General features: G+C 53.3%; 6 protein-coding genes across 6 annotated transcripts; 4 read left to right on the top strand and 2 right to left on the bottom strand.

The window, feature by feature from the left end:
• Nucleotides 1–319: 319 nt before the first annotated feature.
• CkaCkLH20_07446 (uncharacterized protein) lies at nucleotides 320–2632 on the top strand (the record flags this gene model as incomplete). Its single annotated transcript, XM_038890163.1, has 4 exons — nucleotides 320–1225; nucleotides 1281–1690; nucleotides 1759–2076; nucleotides 2164–2632. The coding sequence occupies 4 exons, from the start codon at nucleotides 320–322 to the stop codon at nucleotides 2630–2632; spliced, it is 2103 nt and encodes a 700-aa protein (XP_038744641.1).
• A 6520-nt stretch (nucleotides 2633–9152) lies between these two features.
• CkaCkLH20_07445 (uncharacterized protein) lies at nucleotides 9153–10896 on the top strand (the record flags this gene model as incomplete). Its single annotated transcript, XM_038890162.1, has 2 exons — nucleotides 9153–9635; nucleotides 9700–10896. The coding sequence occupies 2 exons, from the start codon at nucleotides 9153–9155 to the stop codon at nucleotides 10894–10896; spliced, it is 1680 nt and encodes a 559-aa protein (XP_038744640.1).
• A 995-nt stretch (nucleotides 10897–11891) lies between these two features.
• Nucleotides 11892–13999, bottom strand: CkaCkLH20_07444 (uncharacterized protein; the record flags this gene model as incomplete). The annotated part of the gene is made up of 8 exons (XM_038890161.1): nucleotides 11892–12216; nucleotides 12279–12340; nucleotides 12389–12769; nucleotides 12843–13464; nucleotides 13524–13597; nucleotides 13654–13678; nucleotides 13736–13807; nucleotides 13863–13999. 8 exons carry the CDS (start codon nucleotides 13997–13999, stop codon nucleotides 11892–11894), a joined length of 1698 nt encoding a protein of 565 aa, XP_038744639.1.
• A 1026-nt stretch (nucleotides 14000–15025) lies between these two features.
• On the bottom strand, nucleotides 15026–15751 carry CkaCkLH20_07443 (uncharacterized protein; the record flags this gene model as incomplete). The annotated part of the gene is made up of 1 exon (XM_038890160.1): nucleotides 15026–15751. The coding sequence occupies one exon, from the start codon at nucleotides 15749–15751 to the stop codon at nucleotides 15026–15028; it is 726 nt and encodes a 241-aa protein (XP_038744638.1).
• A 545-nt stretch (nucleotides 15752–16296) lies between these two features.
• Nucleotides 16297–18613, top strand: CkaCkLH20_07442 (allantoin transport; the record flags this gene model as incomplete). The annotated part of the gene is made up of 10 exons (XM_038890159.1): nucleotides 16297–16579; nucleotides 16644–16701; nucleotides 16765–16843; nucleotides 16908–17013; nucleotides 17074–17272; nucleotides 17335–17563; nucleotides 17611–17706; nucleotides 17783–17915; nucleotides 17978–18068; nucleotides 18139–18613. 10 exons carry the CDS (start codon nucleotides 16297–16299, stop codon nucleotides 18611–18613), a joined length of 1749 nt encoding a protein of 582 aa, XP_038744637.1.
• Nucleotides 18614–21574: 2961 nt separating this feature from the next.
• On the top strand, nucleotides 21575–23318 carry CkaCkLH20_07441 (aromatic amino acid aminotransferase; the record flags this gene model as incomplete). The annotated part of the gene is made up of 3 exons (XM_038890158.1): nucleotides 21575–21749; nucleotides 21847–23003; nucleotides 23061–23318. The coding sequence occupies 3 exons, from the start codon at nucleotides 21575–21577 to the stop codon at nucleotides 23316–23318; spliced, it is 1590 nt and encodes a 529-aa protein (XP_038744636.1).
• Nucleotides 23319–23684: the final 366 nt, after the last annotated feature.

Here is a 23684-nt window from a genome sequence, read left to right as displayed (position 1 = left end):
ACCAAAACGGCTAGCAAGAGTAAGCATCGCTTGAGCTTTGCGTCTTACATGTTGCCAATTCGACAGAAGCTTTTGATTGAGAAAGGCAAGATTCCCAAACCTGAAATGACGACGATTCAGCGTGCGAGTCCGGCAATAACCAAAGAGCCAGGGTAATGTCGTGATCGCTGGCCCCATCATTTTCTTTCTCCTCCGTCCCGGACCCGAAATCCGGGGCGAACCCCCGCACCGCACGTCGTAGTGCATCTCACGAACCCAAACACAATCTCAACTGGAGACATCACCGCCGGGCCCCCGGTCCGATAGCTTACGACGCAACATGCGTGTCCCCGATCTCATCAGCGCTTCACAATCAGACACCAACGCGGCACCTCAGCACTCACGACAACGCAACGGCAATCGCAACTCATCACCGGCCGCGTCCGCCTCTACGTCGCCGTCACCAGAGGCAGAACGGCCACCAGCGACGCGTCCGCCGCCGACTAAGAGAAAGAGAATCACCGAACCAGACGCAGGTAGGTCTTACACGCGCAGGAAACGAGCCGCGACGGCATGCGGCTTCTGCCGGCTCCGCAAGACGAAATGCGACAACGTGCGGCCTGTGTGCGGCTTCTGCAAGCACCACGGCGCGACGTGCGTCTACGGCGATGAGGAGGTGGATGAGGCCGGCAACCCGACAAATCAAAACCGCGGGGAAGATGCCAGCGCCGTGATATTAGAACGGCTGGATGAAATCAAACAACTCCTACAGAGTTCGCCCAAAACCTCCGGAGATGCGGCCGCGCATTCCGCGTATCATCGGGAACCCACTCTCCCCGCCGGCGCCGGCCCATCTCCAGGAAATAACGTCTTTGAGGACAATCCTGGGCAGGCCGATCGATGGAACACCTCCCGAACGCTGTATTCCGCGCTTAGATGTGAGTCCATGCTGCGATGGCCGGTTTTCGACGGCATGATACCGGAAGAAGACGCGAGGATAGAATCCTTCATCCTCGAATTCGGCACAGATCTCAACGATGAGCCTCGTCACGAGGGCGGCACCTCCAACGTATCACTCGCGACAGCTGGTTCGGGAGTGAGAGAAGACGCTTTTGTCCCGCTGTGCCAGAGGTTTCTGATGCATGTCCACCCGCGGAATCCGATTCTCGAAGGCAAGGAGTTGATGAGTTATGCGAGGCGAGCGGCTGAGCATGGAGTTGGATGGGATTCACCTTCGTGTCTGGTGGTAAGAAAATTCGATCGCTGGCTCTGCTGAAGATTCACGCTCACCTTTTTCTCAGCTACTTACCTGCGCTCTGGCTTGTCTGACGACCCCATGGATCCCACCGGCATCAGGAACGCCGTTCATGGCAACAGTCGTCTCCGAGGATGTCGCTGAGCTTCCTCTCCCAGCAATAATTGAAACGGAAGATTGCGGCGTGGCGGACGCGTACTATCTCGCCGCTTCAAAACGCATCGGTCTACTGGGGCCATCCATTCTCGACATCCAATGCCTTTTCCTGGCCTCCATGTACGAGAAATGTCGTCTGCGGCCGTTGAGAGCGTGCTTCTACATCCAGCAAGCCTCGACAAGGCTTCAAACCCATCTTCTCCGAAGGGGAAGACGGCCCTGGAGAGAGGCCAACGGCAGGGAGAAACCCACGCAGCCTCTGGAACAGCGTGTCTTCTGGTCGTGTTTCAAGGCAGAAAAGTACGTTTATTCGGCCCTTCTCGAAACGTTATGCGTCGTTGAGGTATCCCACCTGACAGCTGTTCCAGCGAAATCCTCCCAACCCTGGGCCTGAGGTCCAGCGGCCTCGAAGACTTCACCTACCCGGATTCCTTCCCCGCCCCGCCGTCTACTCTGTCTTCCGCCAGGTACGACAATGCCGACTATGCATGGTCCCCGATGTCAGACGACCAACAACGCGTCGAGGAAGAGCGGAGCTGGCTATACTACCTCGCCGAAATATCCCTACGCCGGACCATCAAAGACACCATGGCCGTCCTGTACTGCAAAGGCGAGACGTACTGGCTCCAAAACGAGCGGCTGCTAGTGCGACAGTATGACGAGTTCGAAAAGGAGATTTCTGAACTGTAAGTCGGAATTCCGGACCACCAGAGCCTGCTTTACCGAATCCCCGCAGATCTGTGTTAGCTTGATAGGCTGATGGTCACACAAAGGCACTCTCACCTACCGCCCCTGATCCAGTTCGACGAGCACCGTCTCGCCGACAACGAGCTCTCGTTCTATCTCCAAGGACGCTTCCAGGGATGGCGCGAGTCGACTCTGAGGCCGCTGCTCTACTGCGCCCTCCACACCCCCGCCGTGCCGGAACAGCTGGACCCGCGCGTCGTCGAGCTGGCGCAGAAGGCCGTGGACACGTGCTCTGTCATGGTGGTGAAGACGGCGTATCATCACCGCCATGGCGGAAGCTGGTTCGTGGCCAGGAGGGCGTTCTCGTGCGCCTTGATGATACTCGCGGCGAGACTGAAGAACGGACCTGTCAAGGCGCCTTCGAATTGGAGGTCGTTGGTCAGATTGGCGTTGAGGGTCATGCGCCGATGGGGCAGGGAGGCCCGCGATATTGACAAGATGAGGTCTACTTTGGAGCGTCTGTTCGTCCGAGTACAGGCGAGTGCGGAACCGTAGAGTCATGCTCTGAGCTGGCAACAAGCTTCATTGTCGGTATACAATGCATGTTTGCTAGTTGTTTGCTGTCGATGATGCCTCTACTTAGAGACTCCGTCTTCACTCTACTAGTTTTACTGATGAGTATTGTGAGAACAGAGCCGGTTTAGCATGCCAACTTACCACGAAATCGGTCCGAATGTCTCGCCTTTTTCAAAACAAGACTTTACTTTACGTGGGGAATGACGCTAGATGTGATGCTGGCAGTGGGATGAGCGAGATGAAGCTGCGATGAAGCTGCCTCGGCAATTGTGAAAACTGTCACTATCCCCTCGCGCCATCTCAATGCCCAAACCATAGACTCTCATGACTGCATTCGACTGTGCACTACTACCTACAAACCCCGCAAAAAGGAATGACGCCGCTGTTCATTAGTTCACCAACTAGCCAGAGCAACTTCGGCAGACCTGAACCATGCCCTTGGATCCGATCACGGCTCACACTCATGCGAGCTCCCGATCCTCCGTGTGACATCCAAATCTTTCCTCGGTGCAGGGTGCGGTCCAGAACGATGTTGGGAGCAGAGTAACACCAACACTTCGATGCCGACAGTCTGTGCGACCCCAAAATCCCCCATCAAACATGCCATCTCGCCCGCGCTCGAGACCCTGACGCCTCCCCCCAAGAAGCACGGCCGTCAGAGGAGGCTGGTTGGCTGTTCGGGTGGCTGATCCTTCCCACTCAGCTCGAATGGCGCTGGCAGGTGACTAGGAAAGCCTATTGTCGGGATTGGATCGGGCTTGATCTTTGACAATAGCTTGTGTGACATCCGAGTAAGCGGGCTTCACTTGGCGGCATGTTGGCGCGAGAAATGTGGCGGCGAACCCCCGGATCGGCGGTGTCATTGATCGGGCCAGTCACGTCCGCATTCTGAGCCTCAACCCCTCACTCAGCGAGATGCTGGAGTTGAACGGTCGAGAGTGGCGAGTGCGTCTCGCTCGCGTTACGAATTAATGCTTCAACTTGAGCCAACACTGAGAGAACTGAGAGGTAGTTCCTTGGGGGCGACATCTAGGCTCGGCGAGTTTGACATTAGTGAACATTTCAATTGTCACGAGACCTAGAACACTTCATCGACACAGACAACTCGCAGCATCCGAGGCTCGTTGGCGGCGTTGCCGGACAGGGGGTTGACTAGCACCATGTCACTTGGCATCCGCGGCATCTGGGAAGCGACGCTAGAATCCGGTAGTTTGGTTCGAGTCACCTATTGACCGTTAGTTCTTTTGGCAAACACAGATCATGGGCATTTGGAATGGGAGAAGAGAGAACATGAACGATCTTGCACGACGCCAAACAAACACACGAAGCGCCGCGGTGATGGGGGCCCGGCGCCTCACGTGTCCATGGACTCGGGATGGCCTAGGGGGTCTGCATGGTCCGTTTTTACCGGGGTCTGCATTGCCGCTTCGTGTCTGCCGTTTGAGCAACGGTCATCGCGGTCCCATGGACTACCCAAAAAAAAGGGAAATAGCGGACGAACTCGCGGTCTGGGCCAAGACACCACGTGATGAACGTTGTGTGTGTGAAAGGTCCACTTGAAATTCTTCACGCCCAAATGAGTCTTCCGATCTTGGACTTGTGTTTTTCCCTGGTTTTTCCGTTCAAGCCGGGGGATTCAGGGATGATTTAATGACGTACTCTCCGCAGTGGGGAGAGAATCTGGACCATCGCTGAAGAGAAAATTCGAAAATTCCTTCCGAGCGGAGCCTGACACCGTTGCCGAAGACCGTAGCCGTGGTCCGGAAGCCCCGTGGAGTGACGAGGACTGCATCGTCGATTCGTCGGCGGATGTGTAAGCCAGTTCGTATCTTCGTAACTTCGTATGATGGCCCCGGGGCATCAGGTGGAACGGCGAAATCGCGGTCGGTGTCGCGCCAGTGTGCCCATGGGGAAGAACAAAGGAAGAAAGAGGAGACTTTTCGAAACCCAGACCAGTCCCAAACTCGGCCGAAAGCCGAGGTGACGAGAAGAAAAAAAACATGAAGCAAGGCAGAGGCGCCAGCCTCGACATTGACAAGCGCTGCCGTCCTGATTCCCGGGGTTGTTAGCGATGGGGCCGTCATCAAAGACGGGCCGATGTCACGGCCTTGACAGGTAAGAGTAAGCACCTGCTACGGAGAGCCGACCAGGATGGCTCGGAACGCACCCACAGCCCGACAACCGGGGGAGGGAGGCCTGCCGTTTGCCGCGGGCAGTTGGTTGCGAACCCTGCCAGCAGAGGAAGCCTGAACGGGCTGTTGTTGGTAAAATCTTGGTCACTCGCTCGGGGGGAACCCGTTAACACCGGCACATATCGAGTCAGGCGGTAAAGTGGTACGAGGTGACTGCGTGTCGACGCGGTCATAATCACGGTCGACGACGTAGTTTTGAAGGATTGCGATGGCGCGGTGTTTCCAGAGACCCCGGAATCAGACGAGAAACCACAGATCTGGAACGCGATGTGGCACTGATTGGATACCGCGGGGTGAAAAGCTGGAGATGCTAGGCTCTCTGGTGTTTTTTTTCTTGGAGACCCCGACATCTCCAGATGGTCGAGAGAAGGCGCGCGTCCGGAGTCTGGAGTCCTGGAGTCTGGAGTGTGCATGTGAGGAGATCCACATCGGACAGGAACTCGGCCAATTTGGCCAGAGCACGCTGCGTCTAGAGGGATCTGGAGGCAGTTAGCGTTCCCAAATACCACCGAGCATTGGCCCATATAGAGCCGGGGCCGGGGATTGGAGGAGAGATGATGGGGAATTTGGGGAAAGAAGTTGGGGGAAGATGGTGGGATGAGAATGGGATGGAACGGAATGAGATGGATGGGATGGCATGGGATGGAACGGTTGTATGTTGGAAGCAGGACGCGGCCCGGATACCTAGCTAGGCACGAAGTCGACGTCGACGTCGAGGTTGACGACGACTTGGAAGCCAAGGCGAGGTTAGGGCCAACTTGAATGGCCCGAATAGCTTCGACTTGGGAACCCAAACGAGGAGACAGATTGTGTTTGATCTGTCTCTGGGCATTCGAGCTAGATAGAAGTGAGTAAGGTGGTGTACTGTATATCCGGAGGGAGAGATGCTGCAGCATGCGGGAGAGCACCGGCGGCCAGTCTCGGCGGTCGGCTCGCGTGTGTGGTTGGTATCGTTAGTCCCGCCAGGGAAGGGGCCTGGCAACTGGCTCAAGATTTCGATCAGGATCGCAATTGACCGATATTCGTCCATCGTACATGGCGAACGAGGAACTGGAGGCTGAACTCTTGAAGCGAGAAGCTGATGAGAAGGAGAGACAGGTGCCAGACAGCAGGCCAGGGAGCGGCAAGTGCTCGCCAGCCGCATTCTTTGGCAGCGGCATAGGGCCGTCGAGTCTGCGTGTCTCTGGCCAGCTTGTGTCTCTGATTTGATGATTTGGCGAATGCTTCGCTCATCACGGGATGCCAGGATGAATCCCCGGCGGCAGAGTCAGCATACAGTACAGTACAGCCCGCAGAACCGGGTTGACGTGGAGGACAGTGAGCAAGTCAAGGCGAGACAATACGTACCGTTCTGCAGCCATTTCCGTACGGATGGTGATTTCCCAGCAGGAAGGTCAGGCCAGACAGAAGACCGGAGAACGGAACAGAGCCGAAGAGTAGAGGCAGGGGACCATGACTCTGACAGGGAAAATGGTGTTTTGGATTGGCGTGAGAGCTGCGAATCGCGGCGGCCACGGGCTAAGAGAAGGGAGGCGTGAAGCCAATCAGACGCCACTGCATCGGCCGGGGGAAAAAAAAGAAGACGAGGGCGGCGTGCGGCGCCATGATCTCGGCGCTTCTCTGGCGGTTTCCCCAACTGAAGCTCCAGAATTCCCCTCTTCGTCTCCTCTCCGGGGCACTTTTTAATGTGGTCTGTTAATACTTTTATTCAAGTCCTTATTCAAGTGTAAGGAGATCCCGGGGACCCCACCGAATGCGGGTGAAGTAGCCTGGATAATTAAAGGGGGAAGAAAAAATCCTTTTGAAAATTTTCATCGTGAGATTAGAAAGAAGATGGCGGACGAAAACAAGGCCAGACTCGAACAACAACAGCAATAACAACCACGACAACTTATTACAACGATGACACGAAGATGACAGTGACATTCAAGACTAGGGCCCACGCCGAATCTCTTGACAGATGGGCGCTTATCCACAAACGGGAGCACGTCGTCGACGAGTCCTCTCGAGCGTCTCCCTCCCGTTAATTGTTGCATGCCTCGCCCGGCCTCCCTTCCCTGCAAGACACCACGGGCAGAGATTAGTGCCCTGTCGAGATTCCTCTCGGTATGCAGTGTTTCTGCACGAGCTCGGGGCCAAGCTCGGCACGTTCAGTCTTGGCGGACAACTGGTCCCTCCCCCGCCGCAATTGTGCGTTGATGATGGTGTCGACGTTGTGGTGTTGGTGTTGGTGCAGGTGCTGGTGTTGGCCACCCCCAGACTTTGACCGTTCGCCTGCTGCTGCGCGCTTGCGGTGAAAGGCGTGTCAAATCAACGGTGATCAAATGACTTTTGCCCAGCGTGATTTCCGCGTTTAGATTTGCAGGGGCTCTTCTTTCTTGATCGACCATCATGGATGTCATGAACAGGGTCGTTTTCGGCTGCCGCGACGCAGACAGAGGCAGAGCTAATTCGCAACTGGGACAGACATCGTGTCATTGACTTTCAGTACACACTCTTTTGGGTACTACAGCCGTGGGCATAGGCAGAAGTCGGTTGAAGCCCGACTCTACTCTGTACTCTGTAAGCTCTGTCAACTATTAGTAAAAGCTCTTTGGTCTTTAGGAGCCCGCGAAGAGTCGAGACCGCGTCTAGATCAGCACCAACACGAGGCAAGGGCCATTAAAAAAAAGAAAAGGAAAAAAAACGTTGGTCAGAAGGGACCTGCAATTCGCGTCTGTCCCCGTGGTCATCCCATTCTCCATGCTCCAGCTCATCCCAGCGGCGTATCCGTACATTTACTATGTACTCTCAGTTGGCGAGAGCGGTCAAGGGTCTGAATCGAGTCTAGTGTCGATTCATCAGCGCAAGAGCGAGCCCCGCAAAACGCCACGCGACGGCGAGACAACGGCGAATTTCCCCAGCTTTTTTCCTTCAGTCTGTTCTATTATTTGTTAGCAGGCCTCCCGGTGCGAAAAAAGTGAAGACTGCCCCGTGACTTGTGTGGCTGCGCGGACCAAAACAGGACACTCCCAGGTCTAAGGGGCGGACAAGGGGGTGACCGAGAGAAACCAGGGGGTGCTGGGGGAAGGGAAGGGGTCCCCAGGGGGCAGGACTCGTGTATGGAGACTGGAGACTGGAGTCCCCCTAGTAATGTTCCCCAGGGGACCGCCAACTTAGTCAAAAGTCACTTCACCTACCTCAGTACCTACAGTGAGTCTACATAGGATTTCCAAATGTTTTAGCGCTCTGGTGGCAGACGCCGCCCGCCGTCTGCCGCCGTTCAGTTGAACAGCGGCCGCTAATTCTTAAGTTGCGGCTGGCCGTCGAGGTACTTCCTGTCACTGTACTCTGTATGCGGCTGGTTGACGGCCTGATGATCTGTTCATCAGTGTCATCTGTAGCAAGGTGATGTGGACTCGGACTGATCAGATAGTCTCCTGCATTCGGAGTCATGTCAGTTGTACTTGTTGAGGTCTTTCTATTCTTTTGGTTCTGGTTCCTATTGTTACGGTGTTCCATATGGTATACTGCTTATAACCTGTCTGTATCATCACAAGGTGTCCTTAACAAGCAGAGTTTACATACCATACCACTGAAATACTGAATCCATACCAACACAACAATAAACGATACGTTACCTTCTAGCTGCTCTAAGTCAGCTGGCACGGAGAGAACCCAAAGTACCGTCCGAGGTCATGTAAGGCAAGGTACATACCTCACAGGATTGCTGACAGGTACTCCGTCCCTAGTGCATTCTGTCTTCCTTCCCCGTCCCCGTGGCCTGCACGCCCCGCGGCCCCCTTCCCAACTCGTCGGAAAGCCCCCCAAGAGTTATCGGCCCTATTAAGCATGAGGTCCAATATGGGGACGGCTAACCATCTGCGTCTAACCCAATGGGAGCTCGACCTCGTGAACTGCATCCTGTAAACCCTCGGAATGGGGAGATGAAGCACCACACACCCCGATTCTACCCTTTCCCAAGTTCCAAAGACCCAAAGACGCTTGCCTGACGTTCCATTCTTCGGTGCCACCTCGACGGGTAGCTGCCAGACGGACGAACCGTGACTGACACAGACGCGAATTGACTGGCACTCTCCCCTCGCTCCTCCCGACGGATTCTCCAAACTGACACGGCTGATAAAAGGTCTCCGTCTCGCCCTTCCTCTATCATCGTTTCCCTTCCCCTCCTCACGAGCTTCAGTCTTCCTCCGACAAGCCTCCCCCCTCGTCCTTTGTATCTTCCACTCCGAATACCGCCAAGCTCAGTGTTCCGGTATCATCACCAACAACAACACACAAAGTCAACAACTTACTCCAACACCACCATGGAGAAGGAAACCGGCGGCGTCACCCGCGAGCCGGTCGGCCTGGCCGTCACCGAAGATGTCAACCGCATCGAGGCCCCCGTCACCTGGAAGGCTTACATGATTTGCGCCTTCGCCTCCTTCGGAGGTATCTTCTTCGGATACGACTCCGGTTACATCAACGGTGTTCTGGGTAACCAGATCTTCATCCGCAGCGTCGAGGGCGGTCCCGCCGACGCTGTCAACGAGTCCGACCAGTCCCTCATCGTCTCTATTCTGTCCTGCGGTACCTTCTTTGGCGCTCTCATCGCCGGTGACGTCTCCGACTGGATTGGCCGCAAGTGGACTGTCATTATCGGCTGCGCTATCTACATGTTTGGTGTCGTCATCCAGATGCTCACTGGTATCGGCGCCCCCCTCGGTCCCATCGTTGCTGGTCGTCTCATTGCCGGTATTGGTGTGGGTTTCGAGTCCGCCGTTGTCATTCTGTACATGTCTGAGATTGTAAGTTCGCCGTCACTCATCGACCAACGTCCGCCTGAGCATTCACTAACAACACTTCTCATAGTGCCCCAAGAAGGTTCGCGGTGCTCTCGTTGCCGGCTACCAGTTCTGCATCACTCTCGGTCTCATGATCGCAGCTTGCGTCGTCTACGGAACCAAGGACCGCCCCGACACTGGCGCTTACCGCATTCCCATCGCCATCCAGTTCCCCTGGGCCCTCATCCTCGGTGGCGGTCTCATGCTTCTTCCCGACTCTCCCAGATACTTCGTCAAGAAGGGCAGACTCTCGGATGCTACCGACTCCCTGTCCCGCCTCCGCGGCCAGCCCAAGGACTCCGAGTACATCCAGGTCGAGCTCGCCGAGATCGTCGCCAACGAGGAGTACGAGCGCGCCCTGATTCCCTCCACCACCTGGTTCGGCTCTTGGGCCCACTGCTTCAGCGGTGGCCTCTGGAAGTCCAACTCCAACCTGCGCAAGACCATCCTCGGTACCTCTCTCCAGATGATGCAGCAGTGGACTGGTGTCAACTTCATCTTCTACTACTCCACCCCCTTCCTCCAGTCCACCGGCGCCATCGACAACACCTTCTTGATCTCTCTGGTCTTCACCCTCGTCAACGTCTTCTCCACTCCTCTGTCCTTCTGGACCGTCGAGCGCTTCGGCCGCCGCACCATCCTCCTCTGGGGTGCTACCGGCATGTTGATCTGCCAGTTCCTCGTCGCCATCATCGGTGTCACCGTTGGTTTCAACCACACTCACCCCGACCCTGCCGACGCAACCAAGAGCATCGCCAACAACATCCCCGCCGTCAACGCCCAGATCGCCTTCATTGCCATCTTCATCTTCTGGTTCGCTTCCACCTGGGGTCCCGGTGCCTGGATTCTCATCGGCGAGGTCTTCCCCCTCCCCATCCGCTCCCGCGGTGTCGCTCTCTCCACCGCCTCCAACTGGCTCTGGAACACCATCATTGCCGTCATCACCCCCTACATGGTCGGTGAGAAGCGTGGCAACCTCAAGTCGTCCGTCTTCTTCGTTTGGGGCGCTCTCTGCACTTGCGCCCTGGTCTACACCTACTTCCTGGTTCCCGAGACCAAGGGTCTGTCTCTCGAGCAGGTCGACAAGATGATGGAGGAGACCACCCCCCGCACTTCCGCCAAGTGGAAGCCCCATGAGACTTTCGCCGCCGCTGTCGCCAAGGACGGTGTCCTTGACAAGGCCGTTGTCGAGCACGACATCCGCCGCACCGGCTCTAACGTCTAAACTGTCCATCTTTGTCTATAGTATATCAACCGGAATACCCGTGCCGTATTCCTAGGAGAGGCACCTGTGGATTGATCCCAAATTCGGGCATCACTGTTAATGCGAAATGCTGTATGGCGCGTGGAGGAGTAACGAAGTCAATATTCACGATTGTGATATCCCATATTTCCATCTTAGTAAACAGTAATACAAAACTACCACTTCAATCAAACTTTGGCTCGGCTCATTTCCGCAGTGAAGAAAAAAAAATATGCCCAAACTCGAAATCTCCGATGATTCGGGGGAACGCGGACCGAGGTTATGGGCCATCGGAGCCCAACGACACGACGCTTCGTTATGCTGACCCCCAACCCAGTTCCACTCGCATTTTGAACCCCGTGAGTCGTCGCCGGGGTGGTTGTAGACGACGGTCGTCAAAAACCCCCAGTTCCGTACGCTCCCGGCCTTGGCCTGATCCGGCAATCGGGCGGGGCGGGAGCTTGATTATCCCAGGCCTCCCGGGTGTCGTCACCCGGCGTCCGCCCGTCTTGGCCGCTTTCGCCAAGCGGTCTCACCCGGGAAATTTTGGGTATATTCTGATCATACGAGAGGTGTCATGGAAGACAGAAGCGAAAGATGGGTTTGCTGAAGCGGGTTTGAGTGCCTGTATCCGTCATCGCATCGACTCCTGTCTTCGTCGTCGTGACTGTAACCGATATGGGCCCTGCTTGGGGTTCAATCCGAACGCTGAAATCGATCGAAGCGGTTGTCATGCTTCAGAGACTGACTTCATGCCAATAGCGGAAGTGTTGGTCAGTACGCATGCTCCCGGGGACGTTCCATCACACAAGTCTTGCATACGGCGAAGTGAGAATGAGCGTGTTTGCCCCGATATAAGACTCAACATCACAGAGTACCGTAACATGGACACAACAGACGTGCGCCTGAGTAATGACCGTCCCCGAGAGCCGCAAGCAAGACATCTCAAAGACCACGACCCAGCCGTCCATGCCCTCTTACATCAATTCAAGCTTGCGAGCCTTGACTCCGTCAAGGTCCTCGACGATCTGATCGGCAGCGGCGAGCGCAAAAGCTGCCGCGGTGATGGTTGGGTTACAGGCGCTCTGTGTCGGAATCACACCGCACCCGCCCAGGACGAGGTCGTCCTGGCCCCAGACCCGGCCGAGACGGTCGACGACGCTGCCCTCCCCGGTCTCTTCGTCGACCTTGGCCTGGCCGGCTCGGTAGGTGCCGCAGAGGTGCATGGCGGAGCCGGGAGGGAGGTGCTTGGGCTCGGCGCCTGGGAGGAAGGCGCCGAGGTTTTGGGCGACGTCGACCATGCTGTCGTGGCACGGTATTGTTAGGAGATACGTTCGATAGAGCCCGAGGATGTATGGACTTACTCGGACATCATTCTGGAGGCGCGATCGGAATCCTCCTCGTTCATCTTGAAGTGGAACGTGGGCTTTTCAGGGGCAGGTCAGCTGGGACATTTCTATTCTCACATCGTCACAGTACTTGCCTGAGGCATGCCGAAGCCATCAGTGACATCTGCGGAGAATTCGACGCAGTTCTCCTCGCTGGGCTTCGTGTATCCGTACCAGCGAAGGTCAAGAACGACGCGCTGGTCAATGATCCCGGGGATCTGCCCGTATCCGAAAGCATCGCGGTGAATCTGTGCGTGCCAGGGGTAGTCCTCGCACGGAGGGAAGTAGCATTGCGGATCGGGGTCGTTGAAGGGAAGGGGGAGAGGATCGTTGGGATGTTTTCCCTTGTGGTGCGTGACGGCTCTCTTCCAGCCGAGCTGATACTCGTCGTGGGTGACGGCGTCGATGTGCTTCTGGTCGAGGAGGACTTGGCAGAAGCTCATGGGCTGATCTACAATGTAGCGGCCCTGCAGAAAGAAAGATCAGCGGGCGACTTATCTCATGGGGTAGCCTTTCATGTAGCACATGGAGACCACTCACCAATGCGGGAATCGTCTCACGCAAGCCGCCGGAATTCCAGAGAATACCCGCAGTCAATACGGCCCCGGCGCAAATCACGTACTTGTTAGCCTTGATCCCGTACTTGCGATTCTCCAAGAGATCCTCGACCTGAGCGAGCTCGACCTGGCGCGTGACAGGGTCCATCTCAAGCCTGACGCACTGCGTGTTGGCTCTCAACTCGAAGCGAGCGTTCCGGGCGCACGGCTCGGCGAGGTCGCCCAGAATCGTCGCGGTGCACGCCCACTCGACGTAGTCCCGGTTCTGGAGTCCGCGCCTGCCGCACATGGGCATACTGGCGATCTCGCGACCGCGGTCCTCGAAAGCGTCGCCGAGGACCTTCTTGACGAGCTGCTGGCGGATGGAATCGTCAAGGAGGTTGTCGTCGGTCCAGAAGAGGTCCTCGGCCCGGGCGTACAAGGCATTCCACTCCTCGTCCGAGAAGAGGTCGGACCTCTCCAGAGTCTTGTTTTGTCGGGGGGTGCAGTTGGTCCAGTGGCCTGACATGCCACCAACGACGCGGGAGGCCGCCGCGGCGGGTAGGTTGTCCGAGGCTTGTTGCTCTGGGTTCTGCCCGTTGTAGAGGAACTGCGTCTGGGCGGGCCTGGCAGGTTGTGAGTAGATGTCCTTGGGATAATAGACAATTTGCTGATGACTACTTACTTGGAAGACCACGAGCCGGGCTCAAGGCCAGAGTCAGTTGCGTTGGTGGACACGGAAAGAGGATGAAGATCTCCCTGAAACACGATGTGAGAGTGAGATTGTGTACTCTAGTGTGGGATGATATAAAGACATTGAGTAAACTTGCCCTGACGGTGCTGTTTGATGTGTCAACGAGATAGCCAGTCACAGAGAGCGAAGAGTTGTGAACTTACTGACTGAACAGACTAATGTCTTTCTGAACAGCGACACTATTCTTTCGATGGTCACCAATTCTTCTCGTACCTCTATGCTCACAAGTTAGTCATGCTAGCCGCTCTCGGGAAAGAACCTGGCACTTACTGATCTCCGACATCAATCATCACCACACTTCTCCCAGCTGATACAAGAGTGCGAGCAAAGACTGCTCCGATGGGGCCAGAGCCCACGATGAGAACGTCAACCTCATCCAGGTGCTCTCTGTCCGGCATAGATCCCATGATGACGACTTGGGTTTAAGTAAAGGTCTAAGTTGAAGGAAGGGGCGAACTTAGGATGATGGGAGATAAAGACTCAGTGGTGTTGAATCTACCAGGGGGCCCAGGTCTTATATAGTACATATAGAGATCAACTTTCTTGTTGCATCACCTGAACCTCCTCACCGTTGCCAATAATGGTGTGTTGTACACGGAGACATCCGCCGGACTGTTTGACTTGCCAGACGGGTGCTCCGCGTCACAGCATACATGTAGATAGCGTTAGGTTTCCAGAGGCACTGCATAGAGCTCAAAAGCATCCTTGTCTCGAACAAGTTCAATGTAGATCGACAGGTTTAGCAATGGCTGGGGGAGCACAAAATGAGGGGTATTCGGAGCTTGCTCTGTCACAGGCGGCGGGAAGTTGAGCTGCCGCGCGTATACATATATCAAGTAAGTGGGAGAACATAAATTGTAAGTTCACATTGAGTATCTAGTAAAACCAGTGCTGTATGCTATGACAAGCAGGCAGGTCGAACTTTGGGTCATCAGATTTGGATACCGACATCAAGTCGCCTTACATGAAATGCCGAATGTCTAATCCCCGTCAAATACATTGACATGATCATGATACTCATAGTAGACCAATACTGCCGGTACTGGTACAAAAAGATACGCGGTCTATCAACGTAGATAACACGGTGACAGCCGCCCGTGCGACTCATGTCGGCGCGGTGCTCCGTAGGGACGGGTAACAACATGAGTCCTTGAAGATCTTCGTGATGCATGAGTAGTAGAGAAGCTATCTATAATTGGGTATATGGAAAATAAGGTGAGGTTCTCATCCCTGCAGGCATTCAGAAAGAGACAAGGCATAGCACAGAACATTATAACGTGGGACACGATGACAACCCCTTTCAAGTAGGCGGAGATCTTTCTAACGCACACATGTCATACCTGCATACGATATCACAACGATACTATGATCCAGTCAGAAAGTTGGATTGAAATAAACATGTATTTTTACACCATCTGCGACGCGCTTTATGTTCATTGGTTGGAGAAGAGCTGGCCCCAAGGTTCCAGTGGAGACATGTCAATCTTACAAGCTCGCAGCATCTCCCAAATAACCGTAGCAACCGTGTCAAAAACGGGTATTCCGTGCTTCTCTTCCCAATGAGCTACCCGTTGTGCAGCTCTAAGATTGGTGCAGAACGTTGTGACGCCCTGAACTCTTTTGGCCACCACGTCGTCCACCATGCCATCAAGAGTAGACTCTTCCACAGCTGCGAAAGTAGAGTTTTTGAAAATTCGCAGATGGCTCTCTTTCGTGCAGTCAACGCCAATGGTAGAGTATGTCTGAATGATAGCCTCCTGTACGTCATCTGTGTACGGCGTAACAAGACCGAGCTCCTTGATACCGAACTCATGGACAGCCTTGTTGAGGGCCAGAACCGAAGTAGTAGCCGGAATCCCCGTCGCGGCGGTGATGTCGGCGCACAGCTTCTCGTCAGCTTCGAATCCCAACCATCCGGATGACGTGCCGCTCCAGCCGATCATGTCCACCTCGGCGTCAGCCAAGAGTTGAGCGGCTGCGACGATGCTTTCGTTCTGGAACTGATTGAGTCCGTCGCTGTCTAGACTTATTTTGAGCACGCGGAATCTCGAGAAGTGAACCGAGACATTGGGCAAAGACGCGACGATGGCTTGAGTGAGTGGCTCGAGGCTTGTATTGGAGGACGGCGTTAGGATTCCAAGCCGGACTTTTCGAGACATGATTGATTGAGTTGAGACAGACAAAGTAATTGGTTGTCAGTAACAGTGATTATTGATGGTCAAGAGTGATTGGGAATCACGTTACTCTTAGGAGAGGCTTGTGTGAATGAGCTCAAGAACTGGTCGCACGTCGTCGGCTGATCCGACCGATTTCCCCGCATTGGGATTCTCGCGATCCAATCAAATCGCGAGAAATGCACTCCGATCAAATCCCGATGAGACTGGCCTATCTTCGGCGGCGCCAGATGCTTATCGCCCGACATCTTTCAATCGCCTGGAGAACATGCGTCCTTGGGTGGGGACTGATATGCTCCGTGGCGGATACTTATGATGCCTCCGGGCATAGGCGGCTTCGTATTACTGAAGATAGGCCACGATGATAAGAGACTCCATTGTACTGCGAGCCATGAACTATCTCAATCAAACTATTTTGATCTTGTAGCACCCTAATCTTCATTGATGCCGTCCTGACACCTTCCCATACAGTCATACAAAGGCTGCCATTGCTCATCAGCTTGAGAAATCTTTAACTAAAATCGACGACTATGTCTGGGCAGGCATGTGGCAGCGCAGAACAGACCCGTTGGAAACCCCGGGAATTTGCGAAAACAATCAGACTCAACAATCCTCGGCCAGAGTCAACCCAAGGCAAGTTTGGCCGGTGGTCGAACATTGATCTTGACCCAACACCTCCAGAACAGCGTACCTGGAACTCTTGGTCTTTCTTCGCCTTCCAATTCAGCATCGCCTTCTCCCCTACCACTTACAACGTGGGCGCCAGCCTCTACGCCATTGGACTGAACTGGTGGACCATCTTGATCGCATCTAGTAAGTAAAATATTTGTCATGACTGAAATCTTAAAGGTGCACGGCGTTAACAAAAATTTGGTAGTTGTTGTTTCTGTTATTGTTGCCATTCTTCTTTATCTCAACTCACGCGGCGCAACTTGGTAAGTTAGGCAGCCTGAAAGGCAAACTTCCTTCATCCATATCAAATGACCGATTGATTTCAGGTATCACGTTGGGTTTCCCACCATCATTAGGTCTTCTGCTGGAATCTATGGATCACTTGCGTACATAGGCATTCGGGGTGTAAGTGAAACGGTGCAATGTGTCTTCTGGAGCATACTGCCAGAGCCTAATACCATTGACACAGGTTGTTGCGGTGCTTTATACCGCAATTCAGACCCTGTATGCCAGTCAGTTCATGGCAGTCATGCTAAGATGTGTGTTTGGTCACAGATGGACCGATATTCCAAATCGTGGGTTCTGAATATCTACAGCCCATGGGCAACTCAGCTCACACATCTCTTATCACACAGGCCTGCCATCAAGTGCTGGGATCACCTCTGCGAATCTGTTGGCGTTCGGAATTCTATGGTTACTTCAGTTGCCATTCGCTTTCATTCACCCTAGCAGGATAAACATCGTGTTTCGCATCAAATCAGTTTTGGCTCCGATTGGTTTGATCGCGACCATGATATGGGCTCTGGTTAGAACTAAGAAGACCCCCACAAGCACGTACGTACATCAGCTTACAGCAGATAGGTCTCCAGCCACGGGGCTGATTTCCAAGGCCTTAGTACATCAGAAGCAGCAACTGGTGCAGCTCTGGGATGGTCATTCATGAAGGCATTAAATACTATCGTGTCCAACGTTATCCCGCCATTGGTCAATATTGCCGATCTGTCTCGCTACGGAAGTCGTCCCAGCCAGACTATTCCAATGCCAGTCGGTCTAGTAATCAGCAAGCCCTTGGTGACATTTTTAGGCATGGTCATAACGGCAGCAGGGTACAAGCAGTTCGGCGAGGTGAGTGGTAGCATCATCGCTCTTATTCAGTGACTGACTTCAGAAAGGCTTACTGGAATCTCTGGGACTTTTATTCAAGTGTTCTTGACAATTACTGGGGCCCTGAAGCGAGAACACTAATATTTCTTGCTGCGGGCATTCAGGTAAAACGCTCTCCGTATTTTCGCGCGGGATCTGCTAGAAAGCTTTGGATATTGATTTGACCTTTCTATTTCGCAGGCGTTTGCAACTTTCGCCACCAACCTGAGTAGCAACTCCATACCAGTGGGCAGTGACTTGGCAGGGCTTTTCCCCAGATACTTCACCATTGTCCGTGGCCAGATCCTGTGCTTTTTGTTGGTATGGGTTTGCGGTAAGTCCACATGCAGGTGAAAGTCCATCAACCGGTAAGACGCTGATTCAATGACGTTCTAGTACCATGGAAGCTCACATACTCGGCTGCCTCGTTTCTCACATTTCTGGGGTCCTATCTATGCTTCATCTGCCCTATTGTGGCTTGCATGATGTGAGTTCAACGCCCTGTGCCTAATTCTTGTTTATCGTATTCTTGAAACGATTGAATTGACCGCATACAGTGTCGACTACTGGCTCATTCGCAATGGCAACCTGCACGTCCCTTCGCTCTACTCAACGAAACCTGAATCTCCATACTACTACTTTCATGGGTTCAACCTGCGTGCCTTTGGGTCTTGGGCAGCGGCTGTCGTGTTGGTCGTGCCAGGGGTTTCGGGCAACTTGCATCCCGGCTCAATAGGAACCGCCGCCGTGCGTATTTACAACATGGGGTTTCTACTCTCGTCAATCACGGCTGGTTTGTTATACTATGCGAGTTGCAAAGTGTGGCCGGTTCAGATCTACCCTCCGGAATGGAACGATCAACCTAAAACCAGAGAGTTCATGAGACACACGGAGGGCTTTTTCACAGGAGAAGAGATGTACCCAGTACATCTCTTGGACACATCCACCATCGTCGGCGAAGCGCTTCCCGAGAAGATGGAGAGATCGAGAGAGGATGACGACGGAACAACAACTGTACAGGAGAAACGCTGAACAGAACGGACATACATGGGTAATACGACGCGAGCGCGACTTCGCTCTCTGGCATTTTAGGGATGCGACACGTTGTGGGGAGCGATGAGGCTTGAAGCTGTTAGAGCCCTATTAGCAGTACTCGTATTTAGTGCATGTAGATTTTACCCAAGGAGGGTTGGATGCTCTGCAAGATTTGCCCAAAATTCCATCTCAAAGTCCCATAACTGATTGTTTACATACGGTTCCCACATCTCTTCTGCTGCAGCGGCAGACCCATTTCCTGGTCCTGTCGTGGGTTTTGCTGCTAGCAATGAATCAAGCAAAGTCTCAATGGTTCGCGTTGCTCGTGAGAACAGAGCAAAGTTTGGTTCGCCAGCTTGGATCCATGCTCCGGTCTTGATCTCAGCCACGAGAACGCTGAGGTCTTGAATCATTTTGGATCGTGAATTTAGGAGAACAGCTGACGAGTTTATTTTCAGAAGACCAAGCGAAATGACGCCAGCTGCAGGGAGACCGTATTGAGCGACCTAGCACAGGTATACGATTAGAATGTGAATTGAGCACTGAACACATGTCCAGGTGATAAAGAGCGTCTTGACATACCTTCCAAATTAAACACGACCCTGAGTTCACCAGTTGATCGCGAAGTATGATAACTTCCACCACAATTGAGAGCATTTCCGTTGCCACCATTAGTAGGTCATCGTTAGGCTCCGATATAGGCGTCTGTGAGGCAATACCCAAGAGGAAAAGAATGTGAAGGTGGTCAAGCCTAGTCCCAGCCAGGAAGTCTCTATGAAATGGGATATTTTGGCACTCCCTGACGCTGGTTGTGAGTTTAAAAGACGATGGGAGGTCTTGCCACAGCTGTTCAACTCGTTTACGAAGTTGACTTACACGGTCAGCAATTTCTCGACTCAATAAATAGTGTGTGTTACTCAGCAGGTTGCTCACCTGATGTCATTTGAGATATCCATGGTATTTTTCCTTCTCAGGAGCTGGAGGACATCTTCCTTCATCCGTGCAGATAGAGCCGTACAACGCGTATCTGCTGTGTAGTTGATTGGTTCCATATGTCGAGATGGTTCACCGTTTGTGTCACGGGCTAGGCTTTGTATATGTTGTTCGGTTTGATCGTTTATCCATCCGTCTTGTACGCTGGGTATTTGAAAGTGACAGTAGTCTTTGACTATTCGTGGAGGTCGTCCCAGGAATACCGCCAAACTCTTATCGGCGGTGTATATTCGAGCAAAGCAGGCCTTGCGCAACTCAACCACGAAATTAGGAACATTTGGGTTGCTCTCATCAATGATTTCGTTGTAGCCCAACGCAAATAAAGAGCTAGCAAGGTCCCCAATCTTCCGCCATGAATGGTGGTAGCCTTCACATACACGTTAGCTTGAAGAATCTTTGTTTTGTTGGAAGATATGTGTACTTACTCTGATCTCCGTCCAGCTGTGAGTGCACTATGAAGTTCTCATACTGGAGAACAAGCTGAAGATCGTTCAAGCAATCAAGACCTAAGCAAGTTTCTAGACAGCAGTCACACATGTATGTTAATGCTTGACCAAGTCTTCGGCGTTGCTCGTTTGTTGCGTAAAGTGGGGGAAAGTATGGAGTATCGTATGCCGCTCTCGCTGCAGCGGCGAAGAAGATACCAAGTGTCTCCCACCTGAGATTCCGCTTGACCATTGCAGCAAGAAACTCATCTTTGCTTAAGTCGCCGCTCATGACCAGCGGTTTTAGTGTGTTCTCCAACAACGCGGTGACGAAACTGGCACTTGCAGTTTCTGCAGCATTGGACCCTCGGACTCCAGCAACTGGGGCCAAAAGTTCCCTCCAGTTTTCGACTGACCACAAACATTCCGAGACGATCGGACCTGCCAAAGGTAGATTTACGCCTCTTCCGAGCCAGGATCGGACCAAGGGTGTCACCTTTGATACGTCCATTCGCTCAAGACGAGATAATGCATGCATGGCTCTGTCCATGATGACCTGGTTACTGATGAGGTCGACAGGAGGCGCTGAGTTGTTTTGCTGGGCGGCATCTGGTTGAAACTGCGAGCCATCTTCCCCAGAAAACACCTGGTCGAACAAGGTTGAGTGGCTCGAAATCCCAAGGTAACCGGGATTTGGGTATCGGTAGGGCTGTGCTGAAGCATTCGACGCCGATTCAACAGGCGACGCAGCAGCAAGAGAATGAGTCGAGGTAGCTACGTTGATGGCTTCGGCGGGGGTCTCCGTCGGACTAAGTTCTCTAAACCATTACTCACTTTAGTTCTTGGCCTATAGAAGCAATCGTAAGAGCCAATACTTACACCGGATCTTCACTGAGCGACTTTGGGACATGGAATCTTCTCCGAAGTGGACGAGACCTGTAAGTACAAGCATCGCCCCGTCCCCGGTCTCTGCACCGTGTACAACTCGGCCTCTCATGGCCACAGGCTAGCTTGGACCTCCGACAGGGCTCACAAGCCGCGAGCCTCACGCTCATATTCTCGAGCCAGAATCGACTTATGCTTATCGATTGCGTCTGGCTTTCTGTGACGGGTTGTTCGGTAGACGTTGATTCGGAGAAGAAACAGTGACATTCTGGTGGATTACTCCGATAAAACCTGAGCGCCGGAGTTTGACTCCACTTTACCCCGAGATCGCTCCGCCGCCCCGCTTCATCTGTCTAAGGCGCCCTGCCTTTGACACCAACACCGCCCGACATCGTCGAAGGGAGCTGTTTTCAGACAGAGTAACAGAGCAAGTGTGCCATATACGGTGGATAGAATCCACAATGGGTAACCGGTTTGTTCTGTTTGATAAGCTTGAGGATCTGGTATTGTCCGATTCTGGGACGTTCCTCTCCGAGATGACTCAGGATGGATTCAGCAAAGCCCATGAGATGTGCGGCCTTCTTCAAGTGATAAATACTGTACGAATATCTTCTGTTTGAATCAGGGTCTGAAAGTCAAAGCAATTCACACTACCATGGGCGATTACATCGATTCATCTACTGACTCCTTTGCGGAGGGCAGTGCCCCTAACCTTCAGCCCAATCGTCGTCAGGTGCACCCTGCGCAATGGGGAGTGGCAGCACCATGTAGCAGCGAAGATTTCAAGACGAAGACTCACGAACGCAAGCCTTTAGCGAAAGATTGGAGCCGTAAGTCATTGCCTGATTCTACTTGTCGGGGTTGATCAACGTAACTCAGACATGAGCTTGGACGAAACACTAATCAGTAATCTTCTTAACGTCCCAGACCGCTTAAGCTCCGAGTCATCGAAAAGAAAAGGCTCTTCGTTGAAATCAGCCATCAAGCACCTACAGAAGCCAGATCTTATCTCTCTTGGAGGTGGACTTCCACTCAGCGAATTCTTCCCCTTCGACACCATCTCATTCACCCCGGGATTCGTCCCGAGCACGGCACGCAAACCAGCGAGCTCAAGCTCCAGAGAAGCCCACCAGGCAGGAAAGAATGATATTGCAGAAGGTCGAAGCGTCTTCGACGTCTCCGTGGCTCTGAACTATGGCCAGGGAAGCGGATCTGCACAGCTTCTGCGCTGGATTACGGAGCACACGGAGCTCGTCCACGATCCGCCATACTTGGACTGGCAATGCACCATGACCATTGGCAATACATCTGCCTTGGATATGGCTTTTAGAATGCTGACAAAGCAAGGAGACCTTGTTCTGTCCGACTCCTACACGTTTGCATCGGCAGTAGAGACTGCTTTGCCTATGGGCGTCAAGTTCTTTGGTGTTGAGATGGACAGAGAGGGACTATTGCCAGATCGATTGATGGAAGTACTGGACAACTGGGATGAAGCAGAGCGAGGTGCAGAGAAACCTTTCTTGCTCTACTTGGTTCCGACTGGTCAGAACCCCACCGGCTCAACACAAAGCCTTGAACGCCGCAAAGCCATTTACCGCGTGGCGCAGAAGCATGACCTGATTATCTTGGAAGATGACCCATACTACTTCATCCAGATGGACCCTTACGTCCCACCGAGCAAGAATTGCAGTACCAGTTCGACAGCGGCACCGGCACCGGCAGACTTACTGAAGATGATCGTTCCGTCCTATCTCAGCATCGATGTGGATGGCCGAGTTATGCGAATGGACTCGTTCAGCAAAGTCATCAGTCCGGGATCCCGCGTAGGCTGGATTACGGCGCCCCAAGCCATTGTCGACCGGTACAAAGGACACGCCGACGTGTCAACACAAGGGCCAAGCGGTTTCAGCCAGCTGGCGTTGTTCAAACTTTTGGATGAGTTCTGGGGCCACGCTGGATACCTTGAATGGCTGTTGCACCTTCGGAGAGAGTACACGAAGCGAAGAGATTTCATGATTTGCTCTTGCGAGCAGCACCTGCCTAAAGACATCGTTTCGTGGGAACCAGCTGAAGCAGGAATGTTTGTGAGTATATCAAGAACTTTTCCCTGGTGACAGCGAATTGTGTACTAATAATTACAGTTGTGGCTGCGAGTCAGTTGGGATAAACATCCAGATGCCTCGGTCAAGTCTGCTTCGAAGATTGAGGAAGAAATTTGGCAGCAAACAATTGAACATGGGGCTCTCGTTGCTCGTGGTAGCTGGTTCAACGCTGCCGATGACATTAGCTGCCAAGACATCTTCTTCAGGGTCACTTTCGCTGCTGCGCCTTTGGAAAAGGTTGACGAAGCAGTCAAACGACTTGGCAATGCGCTGAGGAGTTGCTTTCAATTGCTCTAAAGTTAGGATCAGCATCCTGAAATCCCCACTCTCTGATTTCACGAGTCTTTTCTGATCGTCCGAGAAAAACATCATGTAGTAGATTTAGACAACCTTAACCGTAGATGGCCATGATAGCATCTAAACCCGTTTTCATTCTCACTGGTGGCGGGACACATATCATCCAAGGCTTTGTTTCATTCGGAAGCTAAGTTGAGGGGCGAGTTGTTTAAGCACTTAAGGTACATGAACCAGCAACCGGCCTAGTCCTGGGGAAAGGTTCACCAAGCCCGGCTCTCGGCATGACTGCAGTCACAACATCAATGGCCCGTCGATACTCGGTTTCTAATTTTCTCAGCATACACTCACAAATCGACTACATGAACG

This window comes from Colletotrichum karsti, assembly GCF_011947395.1.
Source record: "Colletotrichum karsti strain CkLH20 chromosome Unknown Scaffold23, whole genome shotgun sequence".
NCBI classification, from domain to species: Eukaryota; Fungi; Ascomycota; class Sordariomycetes; order Glomerellales; family Glomerellaceae; genus Colletotrichum; species Colletotrichum karsti.
The sequence above is the reverse complement of the archived record's forward strand: the minus strand, read 5'-3'. Positions and strand labels throughout refer to the sequence as shown.